Raw genomic sequence first — 24791 nt, forward strand, 5'->3', positions numbered from 1 at the left:
TATAGCTCTGCAAGAATTTCTCATGATGGAAGAAAGGATGCACATAAACAACTTGACTTCACAGCTCAAGATTTTAGAAAAGGATCAACAAAAAGAGCCCAAATCAGGCAGAAGGAAAGAGATCATAAAACTTAGAGCAGAAATCAATGACATGGAAACCAAAGAAACAATCTGAAAGATCAATGAAACCAAGACCTGGTTCTTCAAGAAAATAAACAAGATAGATAAACCACTAGCAACACTCACAAAGAAACAGAGATAAAGAACCCTAATAAACCGAATCAGAAATGAGAAGGGGGATATCACAACAGAAACCAAAGAAATTCAAAAGATCTTCCGAGACTACTTTGAAAGTCTGTATGCCACGAAACAAGAGAATCTAGAAAAATGGAAAAATTCCTGGATTTTTATCATCTCCCAAAGCTAAATCAAGAAGATCTAGAGTACCTGAATAGACCTATTAACATCAAGAAAATTGAAACTTTAATCAAAAGTTTTCCCAAAAACAAAAGCCCAGGTCCAGATGGATTCATTAGCAAATTTTTTCAAACATTTAAAGAGGACCGATTGCCAGTTCTTCTCAAGCTTTTCCAGGAAATCGAAAACACAGAAACTCTCCCAAACAGTTTTTATGAAGCCCATATCTCTCTAAAACCAAAAGGAAAAAAAGACAACACAAGAAAAGAAAGCTACATGCTGATATCCCTGATGAACACGAATGCGAAGGTTCTCAACGAAATATTAGCAAATAGAATTCAACTACTCATCAAAAAGATCATACACCATGACCAAGTGGGATTCATCCCGGAGATGCAAGGATAGTTTAACACTCAGAAATCAATCAACATAAACCATCATATCAACAAAAGAAAAGATAAAAATCATATGATCATTTCAGTAGATGCAGAGAAAGCATTTGACAAGATCCAGCACCCATTTGTGATAAAAACCCTCGCCAAAATGGGGACAAAGGGAACTTTACTCAATATAGTTAAAGCCATCTACCACAAGCTACAGCAAGCATCATCCTCAATGGGGAAAAACTGAGAGCCTTACCCCTAAGATCAGGGATGAGACAAGGATGTCCACTCTCTCCACTGCTGTTCAATATAGTACTGGAAGTAATTGCAATAGTGATTAGGCAAGAAAAAGATATTAAGGGCATCCAGGTAGGAAAGGAAGAAATCAAGCTCTCACGATTGGCAGATTATATGATACTATATTTAGAAAACCCTAAAACTTCTACCAAAAAACTCCTAGAAACAATATTGCAATAGCAATTAGGCAAGAAAAAGATATTAAGGGCATCCAGGTAGGAAAGGAAGAAATCAAGCTCTCACTATTGGCAGATGATATGATACTATACTTAGAAAACCCTAAAACTTCTACCAAAAAACTCTTAGAAACAATATACTTGTATAGTAAAGTTGCAAACTATGAAATCAATACACGAAAGTCCATGGCTTTCCTATACGTAAATAGTGAAAGAAAGTGACATAAAGAAAATAATCCCGTTCACAATTGTGCCAAGAAATTCCTGTGCCTTAGGAATCAGATTAACTAAGGAAGTAAAAGACCTGTACAGAGAAAACTACAAAACTCTACTTCAGGAAATAAAAGAGAACACGAGGAAATGGAAAAATATCCCCTGTTCATAGATTGGGAGAATTAACATTGTCAAAAAGCACTGTACAAATTCAACGTGATCCTTATTAGGACACCCATGACATTCTTCAAAGAAATAGAGCAAACCCTCCTGAAATTTATATGGAACAATAAGCCCCAACGAATAGCTAAAGCAATTCTTGGGAAAAAGAAAATGGAAGGAATCATCCTCCCTAACTTCAAATTCTACTACAAAGCAGTAATAAATAAAACAGCATGGTACTGGAACAAAGGCAGAGCTGTAGACCAATGGAACAGGGTTGAATATACTGACATCTCAGCCCAAGCATATCATCATCTAATCTTCGATAAGGGGGCAAGAAAAGTGAAGTGGAGCAAGGAAAGCCTCTTTATCAAATTGTGTTGGCAAAACTGGATGGCTACATGCAAAAAAAATGGGCTTAGATCTCTGCCCAATGCCATGTACAAAAGTAAGATCAAAGTGGATTAAAGATATCAACATCAGACCAGAATCTATAAGGTACATTGAAGAAAAAGTTGGCAAAACCCTCCATGACATTGAAGCTAATGGTATCTTCAAAGATGTCACATCACTGGCCAAGCAAGTGAAAACAGAGATAAGAAAATGGGACTATCTTAAACTAAGAAGCTTCTGCACCTCAAAAGAAACAGTAACCAAAATACAAAGACAGTCTACAGAATGGGAAAGGATATTTGCCGAACACACATCCGACAAGGGGTTGATATCAAGGATATACAAAGTACTGGTTGAACTCCACAAGAAGAAAACATCCAACCCCATCAAAAAATAGGGCAATGAAATGAACAGAAACTTTCTCAAAGAGGAAATTTGAATGGTTAAAAGGTACATGAGAAAATGCTCCACATCATTAATCATCAGGGAGATGCAGATCAAAACCACAATGAGATAACATTTCACACCACAGAAACTGGCCCACATCCAAAAGATCAAAAGCAACCAATGCTGGCGTGGATGTGGCGAGAAAGGGACCCTCCTTCACAACTGGTTCAGCCCTTTTGGAAAACAGTATGGATGATTCTCAAAAAATTATAAATTGAGCTCCCATTTGACCCAGCAATATCACTCCTAGGAATATATCCCAGAGAGGCAAAAAAGTATAGTCAAAGTGACATCTGCACTTGTTTGTTCATTGCAGCACTCTTTACAATAGCCAGAATCTGGAAAAAAAACTGAATGCCTGAGAACAGATGACTGGTTAAAGAAACTTTGGTACATTTTATACTAAGTAGCTGTTAGAAAAGATGAAGTCATGAAATTTACATACAAGTGATACTGCATGGAAAGTATCATGTTAAGTAAAATGAGTCAGAAAGAGAGGAATGGACAGAGAAAGATTGTGTTCATCTGGGGAACATAAAGTAACAAAATAGGAGACTAACACCGGAGAGTGGCCCAGATTAGTACCAAAAGGTTTGCTCCATGGCTTGGAGGTTAGCCACACATGCTTGGGGAAAAGGGAGCTCAGAAAGAGAAGGGATGACCAAATAAAGGGTGTTGGGAGGATCCTCCCAGGATGGTAGAAGCATACTGAAAGTAGATTGTAGACCAAACATGATTGCCCCTCAATGCCTCTTTTGCAAACCACAGCACCCAAAAGGAGAGAGAGAACAAAGGGGAATGCCTGCCACAGAGGCAGAGTGGGAGGGGGGGTGGGAGGGATGGTGGTGGGAAATGGGCACTGGTGGAGGGATGGGTATTTGATCATTGTATAATTGAAACCCAAGCACAAAAATTTGTAAGTCTACAACTGTATCTCATGGTGTCTCACTAATAAAAATTAAAAAAAAAAAAAGAAGTTATGGCTGTGGGCCTATGAGATAGCTGCTAGGGCATTTGTCTTGCATGTCACTGACCCAGGTTCAAGCCCCCATAGTCTATATTTCCCCTGAGTCCCATCAGGAGTGCTCTCTGAGTGCAGAGTCATGAATAAGCCTGAGCAATACCATATGTGGCCCAATATAAAACAAAAAATATATATATATATTATGGTTATGTTCTACACATGCTATTGTTACCACAGCTAAGTGCTAATGAAAGACTATTTTGTGGGTAAGGTTACAATTAAGAGGAAGATAAAAATAGAATAAATGTGGCCTTTTATAATATGGAAGTAGAACATAGACTTTTGGAAATTCATGTCTGATATCAAGAGATTTAATATAGACAGAATTATAATAATAAAATCTTCCTCATAGGTATTTAATAGTAGTTTGTAACTTCACCTCTTTGATCATGTCAATTTTACTTTCAATAGAAAATGATCCAAATGACCAATAAGATGAAAGTCATTGTAAAAATTATGGAATATTGCTTATGGAATATTTATGTAGTTATTAAAATTAAAATATGAGAGCTATATAGAAGCATATTAAAATTCTATGGCAGATATTTAATGAACAAAAGGTGCACATATTTATGTATGATTATTATGTGAAAATTAGTTTCGAATGTTTAGGATTGGACAAGAATCATAAAATCAAATATTATTATTGTAGAATAATAAAAGAGAAATATTTTAATAAGGAAAAACATATGCTTTAAAGCTGCTCATCTTCCTTGAAATTGTAACTGTGATCATCAGGGTGGACAAGAAGATAAACTCAGAAGGCCCTCTGAAATTTAAGCATTGTTAATTCTTAATAGCACAAAACATGACAAAATTGCAGACACCTAAGTCAGGCTGTAGCACTCCTGGGTCATGAGACACGGTGTTATCCCAAGGGTCCAGTAAACTTCCAAAGCATCACTGGTTTCCATTAAAACGTAATTTATGGAATTAAAAATTAATTTTATGGAAATGAATTTAAACAGTTTCACTCCAATGCATTTGGTGTAATTGAGTTTGGAGTGATATCACAATAGGCCTTCCAGTACTATTATTTAGTTGTTAGAAAAGATGAAGTCATGAAATTTACATACAAGTGGTAATACATGGAAAGTATCATGCTAAGCGAAATGAGTCAGAAAAAGAGGGACAGACATAGAAAGACTGCATTCATCTGGGGAACATAAAGTAACAAAATAGGAGACTAACACCCAAAAATATCAGAGATAAGTACCAGGAGGTTTACTCCATGGCTTGGAGGCCAGCCGCACACACTAGGGGAAAAGGCAGCTCAGAGAGAAAGGAACACCAAGTAAAGGGTGTTGGGAGGATCCTCCCAGGATGGGAGATGCATGCTGAAAGTAGACTATAGAGCGAACATGATTGCCCCTCAATGCCTCTTTTGCAAACCACAGAACCCAAAAGGAGAGAGAGAACAAAAGGAAATGCCCTGCCACAGAGGCATTGTGGGATTGGGGCAATGGGGCCTGGGAGGGATACTGGGATTAGTGTTGGTGGAGAAGGAGCACTAGTGGAGAGATGGGTACTCGATCATTGTATAACTGAAACACAAGCACAAAAAATTTGTAAGTCTACAACTGTACCTCATGGTATTTCACTAATAAAAATTAAAAAAAAAAAAAAGAAATGAGAGTCTTCTTGTTCTGATGCTGTGGGGAAACATCCGTAAACAAGGGTTCTGAACTTGCATACAGTGGTAGCTTTCACCTGAAGATCTGAGCAGAGGAAAGGGGTTTGCTGAGTTTGCTGAAGGCAGTCATTCATGACAAGGATCCCAAAACAATAGGACCTCTGGCTGGAGGGGGGAGTCAATCGAGGCAGTCTGTTAGTGGGTGGAGCACTAAATGTCTCACTGTGGAAATCAAATAGGGTGATATGAAAGCTGAGTTAAAGTTCCTTCTTTTCAAAATCAAAATAATACTTATTTTGTTATTCAATAAAAAAGTTAAAAATTGGGACTGGAGTGATAGCACAGTAGGTAGGGCATTTGCCTTGCTCATGGTCAATCTGGGTTCAATTCCCAGCATCCCATATGATCCCCCGAGCACCACCAGGAGTAATTCCTGAGTGAAAAAGCCAGGAGTAACCCCTGTGCATCACTTGGTGTGACCCAAAAAAACAAAAAAAAATTAAAAATTTATTGAAAATACTTATTTGAACATTGGCTTCCATGTCTTTGCCTCTTTCCAGGTTAAGCACTGCATCTGTTTTAACACTTTAAATTAGTGACTATACAATCTATTGGTGTGCATAGGTACTTGTGTGTGATGCATAGTCATATTCTGTGACTTCTCTGAGATTATGACTTCAGGAAAGTAGCTGCCCAGAGTCCACAGAGCTGTACTCTGAAATACATCAGCCACAGGACTCACTCTCTGTAACAGCTGCACTGACCAGTGACCTAGTAAGGCAGCTATGCAGCTATGCTGCAGCAAGACTGACCCAGGGAGAGACAGGGAGTCTGACAGCCATCTTCAGATTTTCAATAGCCTTGCCCAAGCTTCCTTAAACTAGGGGGACAGCCTAGCACACCTTTGCTGACAATTGAACTTAGATTTATTCAACAGTTTCTTGTGTTTTCTCTCCTAATAAAATTCTAACAATTTAATGTCATCTTGGCATCCACTTCTCAGAGAATATAAAGGGGTGAGTGACAGATAGATGATAAGCAGACAGATAGGAAGACAGAGATAAAGATCAGACACCTACATATGTATAGAGGGATTTCTAAAGTCTCACTTAGAAGTGTTTAGGGAAAGAGGATGTCAGGGCCATGCATGCCTGAGGGTTGATGCTCCAACTGGCAGTGCAGGCAAGATAGTTTGCTGACTCAAGAATGAATGAATGGTGAATTGTTTAGGCCTAGCAGTGCCAGGAGAGGTGAAAAGGATGCTGAAATCAGTGCTACATTTGATGGTTCAAAGGGGCCATTTGATGCTAGGAATTAAACTCAAGGCCTTGCACATACTAGGAATGTACTCTACCATTTGCTCTATCTCCCCCATCCAATATGGCTTTTTAAATTATAGTTTATTACTCTTCAAAGGACTCTACCTGCTTCCATATATTTGTTACTTGGGAAATAAAATTCTATTGGTATATGAGGGAATATCCAGCAGTGCAGGAGCCTGTCAGTACTTGGGTGCTGTGACCACAGTCTTGCAATTTCGAAAACATTCATCTTGGGGCCAAAGCAATTGTACAGAAGTAGGGTGGTTATCATGTATGCTGCTGACCCATGTTCAAGCCTCAGCACCCCATATGGTACCCTGAGCCCACACAAGGGGCTATCCCTGAATGCAAAATTGGACTAAGTCCCTGGCACAGCCAGGTGTGGTTCAAAACCAAAAACAAACCATATGTGTGTATGTGTTCATCTCACTTTTTCAGTTATTGAGAAAAAATAATGTTTAAACCATGCCAGAATAACTATATCTTATTGAAATACCTACAAAAACTCACCAAATAAATGTCACACCTACTGCTCCTTTTCTTACCCCTCTGTGCAGAAATAATATGTTCCCCCTTTGATATGAATTGATGGTTGTCTTGGGGGTCTGGAAATATTATTATTTGTATGCACATAGGCTTTTCCTGAGCATTTCCAGACCCTCCCAAGGAACTTATCAAATCATACTAACGAAGCATACTCTCCTTTCCAATAGAAGGGAAACCTGCATAGAGATTTTAGTTGAATGTGAATTTCACTGGCAAATGAAACCCAGGCTACTTTGTTCTTCATATGAAGATCCAGGAAGTAGGAAACCTCACAGTTACCTTCATTCCAGAGAAGCAGGCAAGGCAAACAGGCATCTTCCTCTGCAGTCTCTTAATTCTTCTCTTCATTCCATCATAAATGACCTAGATCCTCTTGCTTTCCTCTCATTTCATATTGATTGCAAGTCATAGAGATTGATTCCAGATCATTTATGCCAAAGACAATGTGTTGGAAAGATATGAGGAACTCTCGGCCGTTGGTCTTCGGGGACCCCCAGCACTGAGCTGTGAAACTACAGCAAGGTTCTCTTACAGGAATATCAGTGACTGAATCTCAGATAAATGATTTCTCAGGATTCTTTCTGCCTTGCATCACCTTCTGAAGATTCAATAACTGGAAAAAAGATGCCCTTGAGACAGTGCTGAGGCAGAAGGAGGCTGCAGCCTCTTTACAGTATCCAGGCTCCTCCAGTCTCACTCCCAGTGAACACAAAGTCCAGTGGATTTGAGATTAGCCAATAATGCATGGGGATATTTGAGAAAAAGGGTGATTAATATTGTGCTGTAAGTATGCTGCACACAATTGGCACAGTTTATTTGTATATGTTCAGAGACTGATTAGAGTTATCGGAAGATAAATTAGTCATTGCCCAAAGTAAAAAACAAATTTACTGAGCATTGCAAAGTCTAGTTATTGCCAGGAGACTCCTACATTTTTTTTCCATCCAAGGGTTAGGGTTCGTTCAACTATCCAAAACTGAGTTATACCACCCATCCCGTTTCTCACCAAATGCACCTCACTTCTTTCTCAATATTTCCTAAAGACTTCCTGAGTTTTCAAACAGGCCTTTTAGGGTCTTCCATGAGTATTTTGGTTTTGGTTGATTTTCAAATGTGATAACCTGTCTTGGCAATAAATATAAAAATCTCCCACAAAAAAAATCGATATGGTTTTTCACTCATTCTCTCTGAATCCACATAAGTTTCCTTCTCTTAATAGAAATGTTCCATTGTTGGATAAATAATGCAGTGGCTGTTTGTCTTGCATGCGGTCAATCCAGGTTCAATCCCAGGCATACCATAAAGTCCCCCGAGCACTACCAGGAGTAACTCCTGAGTGCAGGGTCAGAAGTAACCCATGAGCACACCTGTGAGTATGGCCCAAAACACAAAACAAAAGTGTTCCATTGTTTTGTCTTATTTCACTTACTGACCTTCCACTACCTTCACTACCACTTTATCTTGTTTAAAAATACATTTCTTCATCTAATTTTCATTTTTAAAAAAACTCAGTAGGAACTATCCCTAATGACTGTTCATTCAGCATTGGCAGAAATGACTATTCTTGGAAAATAATCCTACAGTCAGAGTGTAAATGAAATTAACATGACTTCCACTGTGGGAAATAAATACTTTACACAGATTTTTTTTTCACTTTTCAAGAAATGTTTATTTATTTACTTTTTGTTTGTTTGAGAGCCACACCAGATGGTGCTCAGGGCTCACTCCTAACCGTGCTCAAGGATCATACATGGTGGGGCTCAGAGTACGAGACAGAGGTGCCAGGGATCAAACCAAGATTTGTTGCATGCAAGGCAAGCACCTTAACCCCAGCTGTCAACAGGTCCTGAAAAAAGTTACTTCTATAAGTTATGCCTGTGAGGTTAGAAACATCGGCTACAAAGTTCTTCATATGCTGTTTAAAGAGACAGCTTAACAATCTGCACACATGCTTTATATATGCAGGCATGGGTTAAATGGCTAGGAAGCCACCCATAAGCACAAAGCCAGGATTAGCCCCTGAGGAATGTGTGTGCAGTTCAAATTTTACACAGATTTTTAATTCATGGAAAATAATTCCAGTATCAAGACAAGAAGGTTAATATTCATGTGATATATAATTATTGTTGTTGCAGGTAAAGATAGCCTTGCAACAGGAAGGATTCAACCGAAGAAAAAGAGGGTATAGAGACATCAATGAGATCGACATCAACATGAACGATCCTCTTTTTACAAAGCAATGGTATCTGGTATGTGTCTTTGTGTTATTTCTAATGCTTCTCATTTTGAGATTTCAGATGAAAAATATATTTCCGTTTCCTTATTATTCTGTGGGATGTTAGTCAGCATCCAACTCAATAAATCTCTCAGTCCCCTCTGTTATATATTGATTTTCTATCATCAGTCCTGCATTTCACTCTCTAATATGCTTTCTTCTGGAACTGCTTAATAGTCATGATCTCCTAGGGTCAAAGTTACTACCAACTGCTGACCAGATCCTCCCAGACCCTAAAAGGCAAATCAGGATATGAATAAAAACTTGCAAAAACATGGGATAATCAAGCAAAGGTATGGGAAGAGTAAGCTGGGGCCGCAATGGGTAGATTAATGGAAGGGTAAAAATTTAGACATAAAAGAAAAATAAGGTGACTTTATAGGGAATTAGCAATAGAGCTTGGCAAGTAAAGTAAGAAAAGAAATAAATAACCGGGCTTCCTAAAATAATGGTGGGAAATTATTTCCATGGGATTTAATTTAATTAATACAGAAACTTATTCTATCTAGTGAAGTGAATATTTTATTTTCACCAACCGTCCCTCTTGATTCATTTGGATAGGTTTTCTGTTGGTGGTGAGTTTTCTTTTGGGAGCGTGGGCTTTTTGGTTTACACCCAGCTATGCACAGGGGTTACTCCTGGTTTTGCATTCAGGAATTACTCCTGGTGGTGCTCAGGGGACCGTATGGGATGCTGGGAATCGAATCCGGGTCAGCCTCATGCAAAGCAAATGCCCTACCTGCTGTACTATTGCTTCAGCCGCTCATTTGGATAGCTATTATGTCTAAATGGGCCCCAGTGACTCCAAATCTATACAAATCTGTTCAGTGCTTTAAAAAATCTGAAGGGTTCAGAGTGCCCAAGTTCCATCTCAACTTTATCCTGAACTCTATTTCAAAACCACAGAAAGGAAAAAGGAGAAATCATACACTAGCTCTTAAAAGTTCTTCCGAGGTGTGAAATATGGCTCATGAGTGGAGCGATAGCACAGCAGTAGGACATTGGCCTTGCACGCAGCCAGTCCAGCTGAGCCGGGTTCAATTCCTCCACCCCTCTCAGAAAGTCCAGCAAGCTACTGAGAGTATCTTGCCCGCACAGCAGAGCCTGGCAAGCTACCCATGACGTATTCAATATGCCAAACACAGTAACAACAAGTCTCAAAATGGAGACATTACTGGGCCCACTCGAGCAAATCAATGAACAACGGGAGGACAGAGTGTCATTACATTTCACTGGTCAAAGCCGATCATGTGGTTATGCTAATATTAGGCTAAGGAAATGGAGGGCATAGTGGTCTTTTTGTTGGGATTTTTTTTCCTTGCTTTTTTTTTTAAATTGAATCACCGTGAGATACAGTTTCATGATTGAGTTTCAGTCATACAATGATCAAACACCCATCAACACCAATCCCTCCACCAGTGTTCCTTTCCCAATACTAATGTCCCCAGTATTCCTCCCATCACCCCTACCCCACCACACCCCTGGCCTCTATGGCAAGCATTTTCCTTGTTACTCTTGCTCTACTTTGGGGAATTATGGTTTACAATACAGATACTGAAAGGCCATCATGTTTGATCCTTTATCAACTTTCAGCACATATCTCCCATCCCAAGAGATGTGGAGGGGAGTAATCTTAATCTGTGCCTGAGATGTGTCTTTTTCACAAAGAACACTAATTAAATTTACCCAGTGTTTTACCAATGCAAATAGATCACTATGAGCTTCTGCCAGTACAAACTCTGACTTGACTATTTTGCTTATTTTTGCTAAATATTAAAATATTGCAATTATATTGTTATTGTAGTTGAGTCTTAAGTGTGCAGTTCACCAAAGCAATGAGTGCAATAGCTAGGATAACAAATCAACCTTGGTGTCCAACAACAGTTGAGTGGATTATGAAAATATGGTACATGTGCACAATGGAATACTATGTAGGTGCAAAGAATGATGAAATGATGCAATTTGCTGCAACTTGGATAAAACTGGAGGAATCAGAATAAAGACAAATATCAAATTATCTCATTTATCTGTAATATAAAGAAGAATAACAAGAAGGTGGGATGCATGACTTCACTGTTTTCAAAGAATACATCTTTAGGAAAACCTACACAATGAACATATGTGACAAAGAGTAGCGATTTCTCCTGATAAAGAGAAAACTTACATTCGTGTCGGCCATGTTGGCTGCGTGCAAGGCAAACGCCCTACTGCTGTGTTATCGCTCCAGTATAATTCAAAACAGTGTGAGACATTTAAATTTGAGGTATAAAGAGCTACAAAAACAAGCATTTTATCCTACATTGAGGAAAATTTCATACAACGGAAACTCTACGAAGCTTAAATATAGCAAGCCAGTCATAGTGTGAGGGGGTTGAAATTGTTTGCATATTGACATAAAACAGAAAATATCAATTGTTTGCATCAAGAAGTGGAGGAGGAAGGCTAATAATAGATGTGGGTGGGTTAAACACTCAAAGTTACTGTTTCATGCAGATGTTGTCTCTGTGCTAGCCCTAGAATCTATGGTTATAAAGAATAAAGGAAAAATTTACTCAGTGTTCTACTACACCAAACTAATGAAATTCCACTTTGGAATTCCTGTGACCAGATCAATACAGGGCAAGCTGATGGTACACCAGGCCTAGATTTGAACGTGGCAGAAGCCTGGGAGCTGGGCTACACCGGAAAGGGTGTTACCATTGGAATTATGGATGATGGTGAGTATCTTAAAGCTTTACATAACTTCGGAGTAATTGTGCCATTGCATGCCTTCAGAATAAAAAAAAATCATTGTTTAGAAGAGGTTTTTCAGAAAAGGAATAACTCTCTGCTTTGACAAAATCTTCACTTTCCTCCCAGACCAGTACCCCAACCTTATCACTTCTTTGAATTCATCATTTTTTAAAGAAGTTTAAAAATGAACAAATGAAACTTGCCCATCTCTCAACTGTAATTTTTTATTGCATCATTGCTTATGCCTTACTTTACATCATATGCCAAACCTCTTTTGTTTACTGTCCATTTCTCTACATCCGTACTGTCCATTGACATATCCACAAGCCATATGTGGACACTGGCATTAAAATTCCATTTAAAACTAAATACAGTTCAAATTCAATTTCTTAATTATACTATCTTCATGTTTTCACATTCTCAATAGACATAAGAGGCTATCAGCTACAGAGAATAAATTCTATTCTATTTTTATTATCACAATAAGGTCTATTAGACAGTATGACTCTCCATCTATAAAATAGCTTTTAGTTGCAGAACTGGAGTTTGGAGAAATTTTGACATTATTGGTCCTTTTAGAATAAACCCTTATAAAATAGGATTTGATAACATTTTCTTTGACATGCCCCTCACTCCCTCTATATTATTCTACCCCCTATATTATGCTATATAGACAATACAGCTCTGCTGTATTTTCAATACAGTTTGCAATACGAAAACCAATAGACTTTTCTAACAACAAATGTCCTTGGCTCTAACAAGATCCTGGCAAGCGTCCTGTAGCATCACATTGGGGATGTTCCATTGCCTTCATCGGCCATCTGGGTCCTCCAGTAAAAGCTCCACTGGGCAGGACGGGGCCAATTCTATACAAAGCCTGTATAGAGATGAAACAATGGAGACTTTCCTTTTTGAGTATCCTCTAGGAACACTATGTTCTCAAAGCAAACCTTTGAAGCAGAATTGCTGGGGAAGAAAAGAGGGCTGTTAAAATCAATGCTGTTTTTGTGTGGGCTTATTAAATATCAACATAAAAACAATGCTCCAGCGGCCTCTGATGTGTAAGACATTTGAAGTGTATGTGAAAGCTTTGACAATACGGCCAAGAGCTTTCATGAACAAAAAGAAGCTCTGCCCTAGAGTGTATATATGCCTCCATAGTGGGAATTTATAATTATTTCTTCCTTCCTAATGCTTTGATTTTTGAAGTCAAAGTTTTGAGGCCAGTTCACCTAGGAGAGAGACATCTAGGTTTGGAATAAATCTGCCTAGAATATATTGTCAGGTCTATTTTCACTGGGGGGATTATGTGAGGCACAGTAAAATTAGTGTCACTATGGGAACATAGCCAGGCACATTACTCTTGGAGAGAAAAAAAAATCCTCAGTTCTTGTATGCCATTTCAGGATTCTTTAGCTGCAACCTTTTTAGTTAATCTTCTCTTCTGAAGACAGCAAAAGAGAGGATGACACCTGAAGAGTTTCACAATTTCTGGCTGGGAATTCAAATACTTTAGAAAGTTTTTGGAGCTAGTATGATAGTACAGTGGGTAAGGATGCAGCCAACAGGGGTTTGATCCCTGGCAGCCCACACAGTTCCCTGAGCCCACCAGTAGTAATCCCTGAATGCAGAGACAGGAATAAACTCTGATCACTGCTTGGTGTAGTACACACACACACACACACACACACACACACACACACACACACACATACACACACACACACAGACACGTGCATGCATATATGGGAGGGGGAGAAAGAGGGAGGGAGAGAGAGAGAGAGTCTCAGCAGAAATACTCTTACTGGATATTGTTTCTTTGCTTGTGTAGTGTGACCTTTGGGATCCCAGAAAAGAGAACCCTCCACCTCACCTTCATATACTTACACCATTTATTTACAAACTTCTTGATTTTAGGGGATGTCTACAGCTGCATAACAGATCATCTCTAAATTGAGTCACTTTAAGCCACCACTCTCTTATCTTTCTGTGGGTTGACCAGCTCCACTGGACAGTGTTGTTGTGAGTCTCTTTCTCAGGCTCTCTCCTGTGATTAGTATCAGATGTTTGCTCAGGGCTTATTCCTGGCTCTGCATTAAAGGGTCGCTCCTGCTGGGGATCAAGTAAGTATATGGGCTTCCAGAGATTGAACCCTGTTGGTCAAATACAAGGCAAGTGCCTTAACCATTGTACTATCTTTCTAGCTTACACATGTAGCTTTGATTGTGGAAGATGAGGGACTCTGAGGTGTTAGATCACAGCTTTCTGTTCTCAAGGTTTACTCCTGGATTTGTGCCCAAGGATTGTTCCTGAAAGTGCTTGAGAGACCATATGCAGTGCCTGAGATCTAACCGAGTTTGGTTGTGTGCAAGGAGATTGACTTAACCTCTGTACTATCTCTCCAGCCCCCTAATGTTTATTTTTCTATGCCCAGGATCTCTGAAAAAAAATTGTTGTTTTAGTGATATGAAGGATATGTATACTTTCTTTTGTGCTTGCTGTTGGACCACACTTGGCTTCAGTGTTTGTCCATTTGGTTGTGCTGTTTGCATAAAACTGCTTTTCCTAGACTGAGGACCATACACTTGTGACACCAGGAATCTCATTATATCTCTGCGGGTGACACTTGTCGATGTGGGGTCGTTAGGCGGTGTAGGGGCTTTGTGCTCTGTACTTTCTCTCCAGATTCTTTCCCATGATTGGGGCAGAAAGCAGCAGAGACATGTGTCAACTAAATAAGGCTTGCCTGATGCGCTAAAAGAGCACAGCTTCCCTCCCCGTGGTGCGCTCACAGAGCCTCTCTCTCTTCCCTACCCGAAGATATAAGAAACATGCGTCCAGCCCTCTTAAAGTCTGGACTGCATGGGAAAACATCATTCTGCCACTTCTGTCATATAAACAATCACAGAGGCAGTTCAGATTCTTGAGGTAGGTTAATAGATTCTTCCTCCTGGTGTGGAATGAGACAAAGGACTTGCAGCTATCTTTCATTTGCCAGGTGCCTATTCACTATGATAACAGAAGAAAAGGATGACTCCCAAGACATTCTTCAAATCCACTGCTGAACAGCAAGATGATTTGGGACAAGAGTAGCCTCCCACACAACAAGAATAAAAACAGATGTTCAGCCTCCTCTCACCATGTAATCGGGCATCCTGTTCCAACACCTAGGAGTGGGGAGTAGTGGTGGGAACACCCAACTCTACCCACAGCTAAAAATGACCAGTTCAAAAATTGCTTATGTAAGCAGCGAGGGGGTGGGGGGGGGGGAAGGAGGAAAGTTTCCTTTTTGAAATGTGCAGCCGAATACAAGTTCTTTTTGGTAGGACAAAACTATCACTACAGCTCAGACTTACCGTGCATGAAATGAAGGTGCCAGTCATAAGGGAATTAAATAAGACTTTTGACTTTTCAATATTGTTAATCCAATATTAAATGCATGATGTCAAACATACCTACAATTCTCACCTCACCTGGTGAGAAGAAAGCAAGCACAGAAAGGCCAAGCAGCTTGCTTGATGTCACACAGTCAGAAGGGGCAACTGGGATATCAGCTTGGGTCAGAACCTGGCAGATGTTTTAGGGGACTGATCCCTGCCATCCCACATGGCACCTCAAAGTGACCCCTGAGTGCAGAGCCAGAATCAATGTTTAAGCACCACCTGGTGTGGTCCAAAGACAAAATAAGCAAACATTTAAAAAATTAAAAGCACATGTCTCTGTAGACTTGAATGAGAACTTCAATTTTCCCTTCAAGTTCTGCAGACCTCTCCAAAGTATGCATGTCTGATGGAACCCAGCAATGCTCAAAGACCATAATTTAACAACCACTGGGTAACAAGATGGGCCCAGGTCCAGGAAAAATCACAGGACTCCCTCTGGGGGACTTGAGGTCTCAGGCTTTCTGGAAAGCCACTTTCTGGAGAGGCAAGCATCAGCTCCCAACCGGGACACCTCTCAGAAAACCATTTTCTTCTGCCTAATGGCTTTTCTCGCCGAGCTGTGCCCTTCTTATTATTTCCAAGCCAGAGAATGCACTCCTAATCCTTGGCTGTCTGTGCCCTGTTAAATAATAATCACTTTTCCTTCCCAGAGCCAGTTTCATTTCAGAAGAAATGCCAGTGGATGCTTTAGAAATGTCAGGATTCCCACAAATCTCTCCTAGATCACTGCTCTGATGAGCCATCCATCTCACAGTCACTAAGCCCCCTTAGAGGTGTCATTTATGTCAGAAATGTTATCCTGGGGCCACACGCTCTAATTGGTTTCTCTTCTCTCCTGAATCTCATTTGTGGCAGCTGTCTTTCCTCTCCGGGAAGGCAGCCTGCTTCTCAAAGGAATGAAAATGCAAAGCAGGGGCCTCAGATATATGCAGGCACTCATCTCCTTTCCAAGTGTCCTAGGGTCCAAGTGTCCAAGCCTCATAAGGAAGGCACATTCCTGGCAGCTCAGCTAACCATTGCACATTTCCTGAGGCAAGGAGTAATCCATGCTATTGTCTTTTTACAGGAATTGATTATCTCCACCCAGACCTGGCCTCCAATTATGTAAGTACAAACCCAACCTCTGGGAAAATTCATATTAAATATTCTTGCACTTCTCATAATGTGAATCACATGTGTCCTTGCACTAACACACATGCATGAAGGTACCCATGCGCACGCACGTGCACATACACACACACACACACACACACACACACACATACACACACACACACAACACTTCCATCTTATTAGAGCTTCATCTCTGGCCATAGCAAAGAAACAAGGTATGGGATCTGGGCTGGGCAAAGGTCAGTGACAAAGGAAGAAGTTACAGTCTGAAAAGACGGTGCCAAGAAATGGGTACAGGGAGAGGAAAATAAAAGAGAAACTTGGCAAGACTTCAAATCAGCTCTGGCCAAAAATATCAGTTTAAAGAGCAGAAAGAAAACATTTGTGTTTTTTTGTTATTGTTGTTGGATCAGCCTGAAGGCAAAAACCCAAAATATGTAGCAATACAAATTGCAATAGTAGCTTTATGAATGCAAGAACCTTGCCTTTTAAAAATTATTTTTTAACTTATCACTCTTCATTGACTTTCCCCTGAAATAATACCAAGAGCATTCAGTATCCCTTGATAAATTAGAAATATTAACAGAATCATGATAATTCCTGCTTGCCTAGAAACACATGCGTTAACTTTCGCCCCATTAGTGACTCTGTTAGGTCAATAGTACAGAGGGTAAGACACTTGTCTTGCATGTGGCCAGGTTCAATCCTCTGAATCCCATCTGGTCCTCTGAGCACTTCCAAGAGCAATTCTGGAGTGCAGAGCCAGGACTAACCCTTGAGGATCACTGGATGTGGCCCAAAAACAAACAAACAAACAAAAAACGGTTAGCAATACTTTTTATGCTAAAGCTTAAAATTTGACAGGAGAGTAACCTAATGGAGTAAGTACTTCTTTACTTGTAGAAGGCCCAGTTTTGTTCCAGGGAACAGTATCCCCTCATAACACTGCCACAAAATTAAAAAGAACAAAATGTGCAAACCTTTTAAAAGCAAGTGATCACTTAACTTTAACTTCTGAAGTGCTCTATTCAAACATCATCATGTTCACTAACATTTTCCAAACTATTATAAAGTGCAACTTCTCTCATAACCAGAGCTCAGTATTTTTAAGTGTTTCCATAGCAGTTGAACATTAATTTAGACAGAGGAAAAATTATTTAACAAACAGAAGTGTTTGAGGCCAACATTCTGGGTCATTCATCTTCAAAGGTGTCTATACCCTTGGAAAAAGAAAAATGAAGTTTCTTCAGATGTTTAGTACACAGGGAAACAGAGCACCAGTGTGGTTGGTGTCTTCTTACGGTATGAGTCTGAAAAATCTAGAATACACATTGATCTGAGCATTTTCTTTTTTATTAATCATAAAATTGTTAAATTGATTGTTAGCACAGACAACACATCTCAGAAATAAATGGCAGAAGAAGAATTGACATGGAAGCTCTGTTTCAGAGATACGAAGTCACAGCTGATGTGGTGGGAGCAGGGCGCCAAGAACTGCTTGGTGTAGAACCAAGCAGGGTGTAGATTCTACCTGCAGAGACTCCTGAAACAGTTTCCTCACCTCTCCCTGATGTCTCTCCCTTATTGCATGCACACCTGGAGCCTTAGCTGGACCTTCCCTTTCAGGGCCTGTGTCATGCAGAGCCTTACTCATCTCCTTTATTCTTTTCTTTCTCCGCCTCTCCAGTATCTGGAGGTCCCTAAATTTTCCACAGGAGCAGTTAAGACTTGCAAGTGTTCTATTTCCTCCTAGGTTTCGGGGGGGGGGGGGGGGGGGGGGGGCCGGGGACATTAGTTAGAAAGACAGATTGAGATAACAGTCCTCACAGGCTGCAGACTCAGCTCCAGGGGGCTCCCTCTGAGCACACACGCATCCTCCCGGACTGAACTGCAGTTGCACAAGCTTCCTGCCATCTCCAGGATCAGGGCCCAGAGGCATTCAAACAGGGATCTGCTTGCTTTCACAAGCAGTGTTGCTCTGCTGTGCACCTTGTCAGATTCAAGTTGGAATGGCTGAAAAGGCCGGACAGCTGACAGCCTCCTAGCATGCGCAGAGAGAATCCCAAATGTCCTCCTTGTCTCCTCGTAGCCCAGATATTTCTGTGAGCCCATTACCAAATTAAAAAGAACTTGTGTGACTGGAGAGAGAATTCAATGTGCTGAGCACACACTTAGTATGTTAGAGGCTCTGGTTCCATCCTAGCCATGGTCCCCTGAGCACTGAGGGAGCAACCCCTGAGCACAGTCAGGATGAGCACCTGAGCACCGCCAGATGATGAACAGCAAGTACAATGCTAATGACAGTTTGATGTGTCTTCCCAAAATCCTCATCAACTTGAAAACTGAAACATCCAGACTGAGAGGTGCCAGCTCCTCTCAAATACGTATTATCAACTATACCTGAAAAACTCTGTGGGAGATCAAAAGGGTTGAAGCACAGAAAGAAAGAAAGAAAGAAAGAAAGAAAGAAAGAAAGAAAGAAAGAAAGAAAGAAAGAAAGAAAGAGAGAAAGAAAGAGAGAAAGAAAGAGAAAGAAAGAGAGAAAGAAAGAAAGAGAGAAAGAAAGAAAGAAAGAAAGAAAGAAAGAAAGAGAGAAAGAAAGAAAGAAAGAAAGAGAGAGAGAGAAAGAAAGAGAGAAAGAAAGAGAAAGAAAGAAAGAGAGAGAGAGAAAGAAAGAAAGAAAGAAAGAAAGAAAGAAAGAAAGAAAGGAAGGAAGGAAGGAAGGAAGGGAGAGAGGGAGGGAGGGCAAAGGGAGGGAGGGAAAAAGGGAGGGAGGGAGGGAGGAAGGGAGAGAAGGAGGGAGGAAGGGAAGAAGGAAGGAAGGAAGGGAGGAAGGAAGGAAGGAAGGAAGGAAGGAAGGAAGGAAGGAAGGAAGGGTGAGAAAGAAAGGTGAGAAAAAAGAATAAAGAGAAAGAAAGAGGCGCGTCTGTGGAATTTTTTTTCTTTTTTGTTTTTGTTTTCTGGACATACGAGCAGTGCTCCGAGCTTATACCTTGTTTTGTGCTCAGGGCTCTTTCCTGGTGGGGCTCAGGGGACCATATGTGGTGCTAGGACCAAACCCAGGTTGACTGCATGCAAGGCAAGCACCCTACCCAGTATATTATCTATCACTCCAGCCCACATTGTAAAAAATTTATATTACTTATTAAATTCTAAATAAGGGCTATATAGTTTTACCTTAAACTATGTTTTATTTAAACTTCCCAATTCTCAATTATTGAACAACTAGATTGTTTTCCATTCTAAGAGGAAGAGTAATACATAATGACAGGAATTGTAGGGGAACTCCCAACAATAACCTATTAGGAACAGGTAAAAGAACCAACGGAGGTCAGAGAGACAAAAAGCACATTAAATGTTTTCAAATGTTTAAAATTATCCATGAGAAATGAAGCATCTAACATACTCATTAATTTCTCCCAACAAAATTCCTAGGGGCAAAATATCTAAGTTTTAAAATAATAAATAAAATAAGTTAACTCTCCCCAAAAGAAATGGGTTATCTATATCTGAAAGCATTCAAGAAAAGGGTTCATGACCACTTGGCAAAGATGTTTAGATGACAACATCAACTTGAACTTAAACAAGATGGTATAAAAGAATTGAACAGAAAATTTGAATTCTATATAGTATTGCACATTTTGACACCCTCCATTCAGAGGAAGAACAGAGTCTTCAACATTGATATAACATCAGAACTTACAAAGTAATATTATATAGTTACACATGACTGTGAATAGTTTCTGTTATCATTGATATAGGAAAACTGATTGTCTAAAGTCCTTAACTCAACTCCTCAACAAGGAACCTTAACCTGAACAAAATTTTCGCTTGTCTGTTTTTGGAGCAAACCAAGCTTTAAACAGGGCTTACACCTGATTTTGTGCTCAGAGATTATTCTTGGCAGTGCTCAGGGAACCAAACCCAGATTATTGCATGCAAGACAAGTGCCCTACCTGATCTACTATCTCTCTGCCATTCCCTTGAACTGATTTTTTTAATAATTTTTAAATTTAATTTAATTTTATAAAGTTGTTCACAAAAATTTATTACAGTCAATATCCAACACCAATACCACCACCATTACACCTTCCCACCACCATTTTTATGTATAGTTGAGAGCTTGGATGCTACTAACCAAATTTATTCTTTTTATTTTAATAAAATATTTTCTAGTTAGAATTAACAGAATGAGAATAGTGAATCAACCTGCCCAGGAAAGCAATGAAATCAGTGGATAGTGATAAACTGGAAAGTTATTGAACAAAGGATTAGCAGGCATCTTCACCCCTTATGGATAAATCATCTAGAACAGCTTAGATTTGATGAGTTAATCTTATGAGTTGTGTGCTTCTGATGAAATGTACTTGGGATATGCCTATGTATGGACTTTCCCAGAAGTGGGGCCTGAGACAAGGTTTGAATTCAAGCAGCTTACCTGGGAGGTGATCCTAGGAAAAAGGAGTAGAGGAGGTAGAATGAGACTTTGATGAAAAATTCATCATCAAGACAGAAAAAAGCCTCCCTAAGCAAAATTATTTCAAAGTTTGCTTGTCTGTAGATTGAAAGAGAAGAACGTATGATGGTAACTCAATGTCTTGCCATTTAAACGAAGAATTAAAATCCTTTGTAAACTGCAAATCAATATATGAATGCAAGTCATTAGAGTTAACTTAATTCAACAACTCTACATTGAATCTTGTGTGTTAGAGCAAAGGAAAGTAATCGCTGCTTTTATTATTAATTTACTGTTGTACCTTTACCTTACCTTACCTTACTGTTGTATGATTGAATTTAATCTGAGGGATCAACAGGTAAATGTATAGTTTTCCAAATTATTCAAATTTTCCCTTCTCCATCCCATTGGTAAGATGAGAAGTGGGTATTGACCAGCTTTTTCTTCTTAATTGACAAGACATTGATTTTCAAGAATACCAATGTTTATATGTTTTAGAGTTATAGAATTGCCACACAACACCATCCAGCCAAATGTTACTGTCCCTCCTTCACAGTCTACTGGACTCCTTTGACTCACTATCTCCTATCCTTGATAACTTGGTTCAGTGAGCAGAATCTAAGGGTTTGTTTAAAATTGGACATTGTGTGACCAAAAACTTATTTTAGACCAAACCAAAATAAGAGTTTCTTTCCCAGTCCTGTGAAAATGGGTCAGCTACAAGAAAACCTCATTAGAGTCTCCAAAAGGGACGAGTCAGTAACAAAGCCAGTATGGATAATTGCTTACAGACAAATAAGTGGCTGGTCAATTTTTATCATGTGTCTCCCTGATCCGGTGTAAACCAGGTATCTGTGTTCATAGTACTGAGGGATCCTCCCAAATCTAGGAGTGGAGCATGCCTTCTTCAAAAAGATACAAAGTTTATCTTGTATTTTGCTTGTTTGTTTTCTGTGCCACACCCAGCGATGCTCAGGGGTTGCTCCTAGCTATGCACTTAAGAATCACTCCTAGTGGGCTCAGGGACCATATGAGATGCCAAGGATCAAACCCAGGTTGGCCATATGCATAGCAAATGGCTTACCCAATGTACTATCACTCTAGTCTTGCAGTTTATCTTGGGTAGCAGTTAACAGAGTATGGAAATGGTGGAGTGTCACATAATTGGCTTCAAAAGCTCTAGCGAGCTAACTCTTTCAATTTCTTATCTCAACTGTCACAAGGATGGATACCAGCATTCCACTCCCCATAAGCCACCAATAAGAGGAATACAGAACTATGGAAATTACTGAAGTCTCCCTGACCAAAGGCCTGGAGAAAATATAATTCTTATGTGGAAATCCCATAAGCAAATAATCAAGAGCTATTTATTTTTTGTAATATCCTTGGACTGGTGGCAATGCAATCAAGTTCCAAGGTGAAAATGAATAAGCCCTGCCCTTTGATTCAGTTAAACACTTGAAACATTATTATTATTATTATTTGAAACAAATACCATTCCAATTTTAGTATATGTGCTGCCAAAGCACAATAAGCAGCTGGGGAGATAGCACAGCGGGTAAGGCGTTTGCCTTGCACATGGCCAACATGGCTGACCCGGGTTCGATTCCTCCACACCTCTCAGAGAACCTGGCAAGCTACCGAGAGTATCTCGCCTGCTAGGCAAAGCCTGGCAAGCTTTTATGACGTAGTCAGTGTGCCAAACACAGTAACAACAAGTCCCACAATTTGTTGTGAGATGTTACTGGTGCCCGCTCGAGCAAATCGATGAACAGGAGGACAGTGCTATTTATTTGAAACAGGATTGTTGTTTTGCCAACAAAGTACTCTGAAGAGAAAGAAGTCAACCCCAAGGACCTTCTCTACTCTTTCGAGTAGATTCCTGACCAGGCAGTGACCTCTGAAGTGGCTGTCTTTGGAATGCTCTGAAGGACTGCCAGCGCTGAGCCTGGAAAAGTGCATTTTTGCTCAGCAACCTTATGCTTGCAGGCGCTGCGAGGCAGGTGGCGTCTATGATCAAAGAATCCCTGTGGAGCTGGGCCCAACACTCAACCCCGAATGACTCAGAGTCTATAAAGTATTGATCCCATCCTGGGCTCCAGACTTTTAGACCAATTAATATTTAAATAATAACATTAATATTTCATCTAAAATTCAAGTTTAAACAACCTTTGGGTCCTATTCAAAGAAGGAAGTGTCTTTTTCTATGTAATCATTAATGCCGTCCATAGTCTTATATTTTATCACTATGAGGCCACATTGAGTAATGAGACAGGAACTTTTCTTTTAATTATTTGAGCATATACCAGCCAAATAACTTCTGACTCAACCCATATGTTAGAAAAATCTGTTTTTAGTACATTATTTGATATAAAAAAATAGGTAAAAAATAAACCAATGCATAACTGGAATTAAACTATGTATTTGGATCTAAACTTTTCTAGGAAATCAAAGAAAATATATACTGTATTGACTTTTTCACATTGCTCTTGGTTAGGTTTTGTTACACTGACTCTAACCAACATTTAAGAAATTTGTATCTAGTGCATCTACTGGGTGAGATGCTATATTAAAATGTAAAATATCTAGTTCTTACCCTCAGAGAGTTCAGAGTTCCATGGTAGAGACACTCGTGCAAGTATATAACTGCATCTTAATGTGTTCTATGCTGTCATTGAAATAAACACAACCTATGGAATGAGCAGCAAGAGTAAGCAAGACAGGCCTAACAGGGAAAGATATTTAAAAGTGTTTGAAGAATATTTTCTTGGATATATAGCAGATATGAAGGCATCTAGATGCTTTATTTATATGATACTAAACTATGGCTGATTATTCTATTATTGGTTTCCCATCTAGAGATTTTCTGACACCAAGAAGTCCAAACTAAAAGTGGGCCACAAAATAAAAAAATCATTCCCTAACCCATAATTTCTCAAATGCCCTTGACAAAGTCTCATCTCTTCAACTATATTTAAGTGACTTAAAGACAAAGCTGGGGCTGGAGCGATAGCACAGTGGGTAGGGCGTTCACCTTACACGCGGCCAACATGGCTGACCCGAGTTCGATTCCTCCGCCCCTCTCGGAGAGCCCGGCAAGCTACCGAGAGTATTCGATATGCCAGACACAGTAACAACAAAAAGTCTCCAATGGAGACGTTACTGGGCCTGCTCGAGCAAATCGACGATCAACGGGAGGGCCTTTACCTTTTTAAAGACAAAGCTAATGTCTTCCGAAGTCTTTGTTAATTGGAGAGTCAAGCAGAAGTCTCATTTTCTCAGGAAATCATATTTCTAAACTAATTCTTCAAAATAGAAAAAATTTGGATAGATGGATGAATGGATGATAATGAGGTTATTGTAGTTTTGTTCCATTTATCACCAAATATATCTTTCAGGGAAAAATCTATCAATATTTACATTAGATGAGAACCACAAGGAAGTAATTCATGCAAATATTTAAAGCATTTCTCTATGACCTTTGGTTCTTCATTACTCTCCTCTTCAACAACATTATACCTATTAAATTCCTAGGTCATGAAATATTTCGCTAAATTTCCTACTCTAGATTTTTTTCTCTCAGAAAGTTGGAAACCTTTAGAAGATCAAATCTAGCTTTCCCAACAACTCTATTGGAGGGAAAAGGCTGCATCTTCTAAGGTGACATCCATTTCTAGTCTCTCCCTTCCCATTAGCCTATTTCCCAACTGTGCTTTTTTAAAGTCATAGTTCTGGGTGTCTGAGAAAGCTTTGCTAGA

At 39.6% G+C, this 24791-nt stretch overlaps 1 protein-coding gene across 1 annotated transcript in view; it reads left to right on the forward strand.

The window, feature by feature from the left end:
- Positions 1-24791, forward strand: part of PCSK2 (proprotein convertase subtilisin/kexin type 2) — a 297709-nt gene that overhangs the window by 159122 nt on the left and 113796 nt on the right. The window contains exons 3-5 of the mRNA XM_056121353.1: positions 9149-9262; positions 11897-12005; positions 16531-16568. Coding sequence (XP_055977328.1) covers positions 9149-9262; positions 11897-12005; positions 16531-16568 — 261 coding nt within the window. The remainder of the gene's footprint in view (positions 1-9148; positions 9263-11896; positions 12006-16530; positions 16569-24791) is intronic.

This window comes from Sorex fumeus, unplaced genomic scaffold (genome assembly GCF_029834395.1).
Source record: "Sorex fumeus unplaced genomic scaffold, SorFum_2.1 ptg000044l, whole genome shotgun sequence".
Taxonomy (NCBI): Eukaryota; Metazoa; Chordata; class Mammalia; order Eulipotyphla; family Soricidae; genus Sorex; species Sorex fumeus.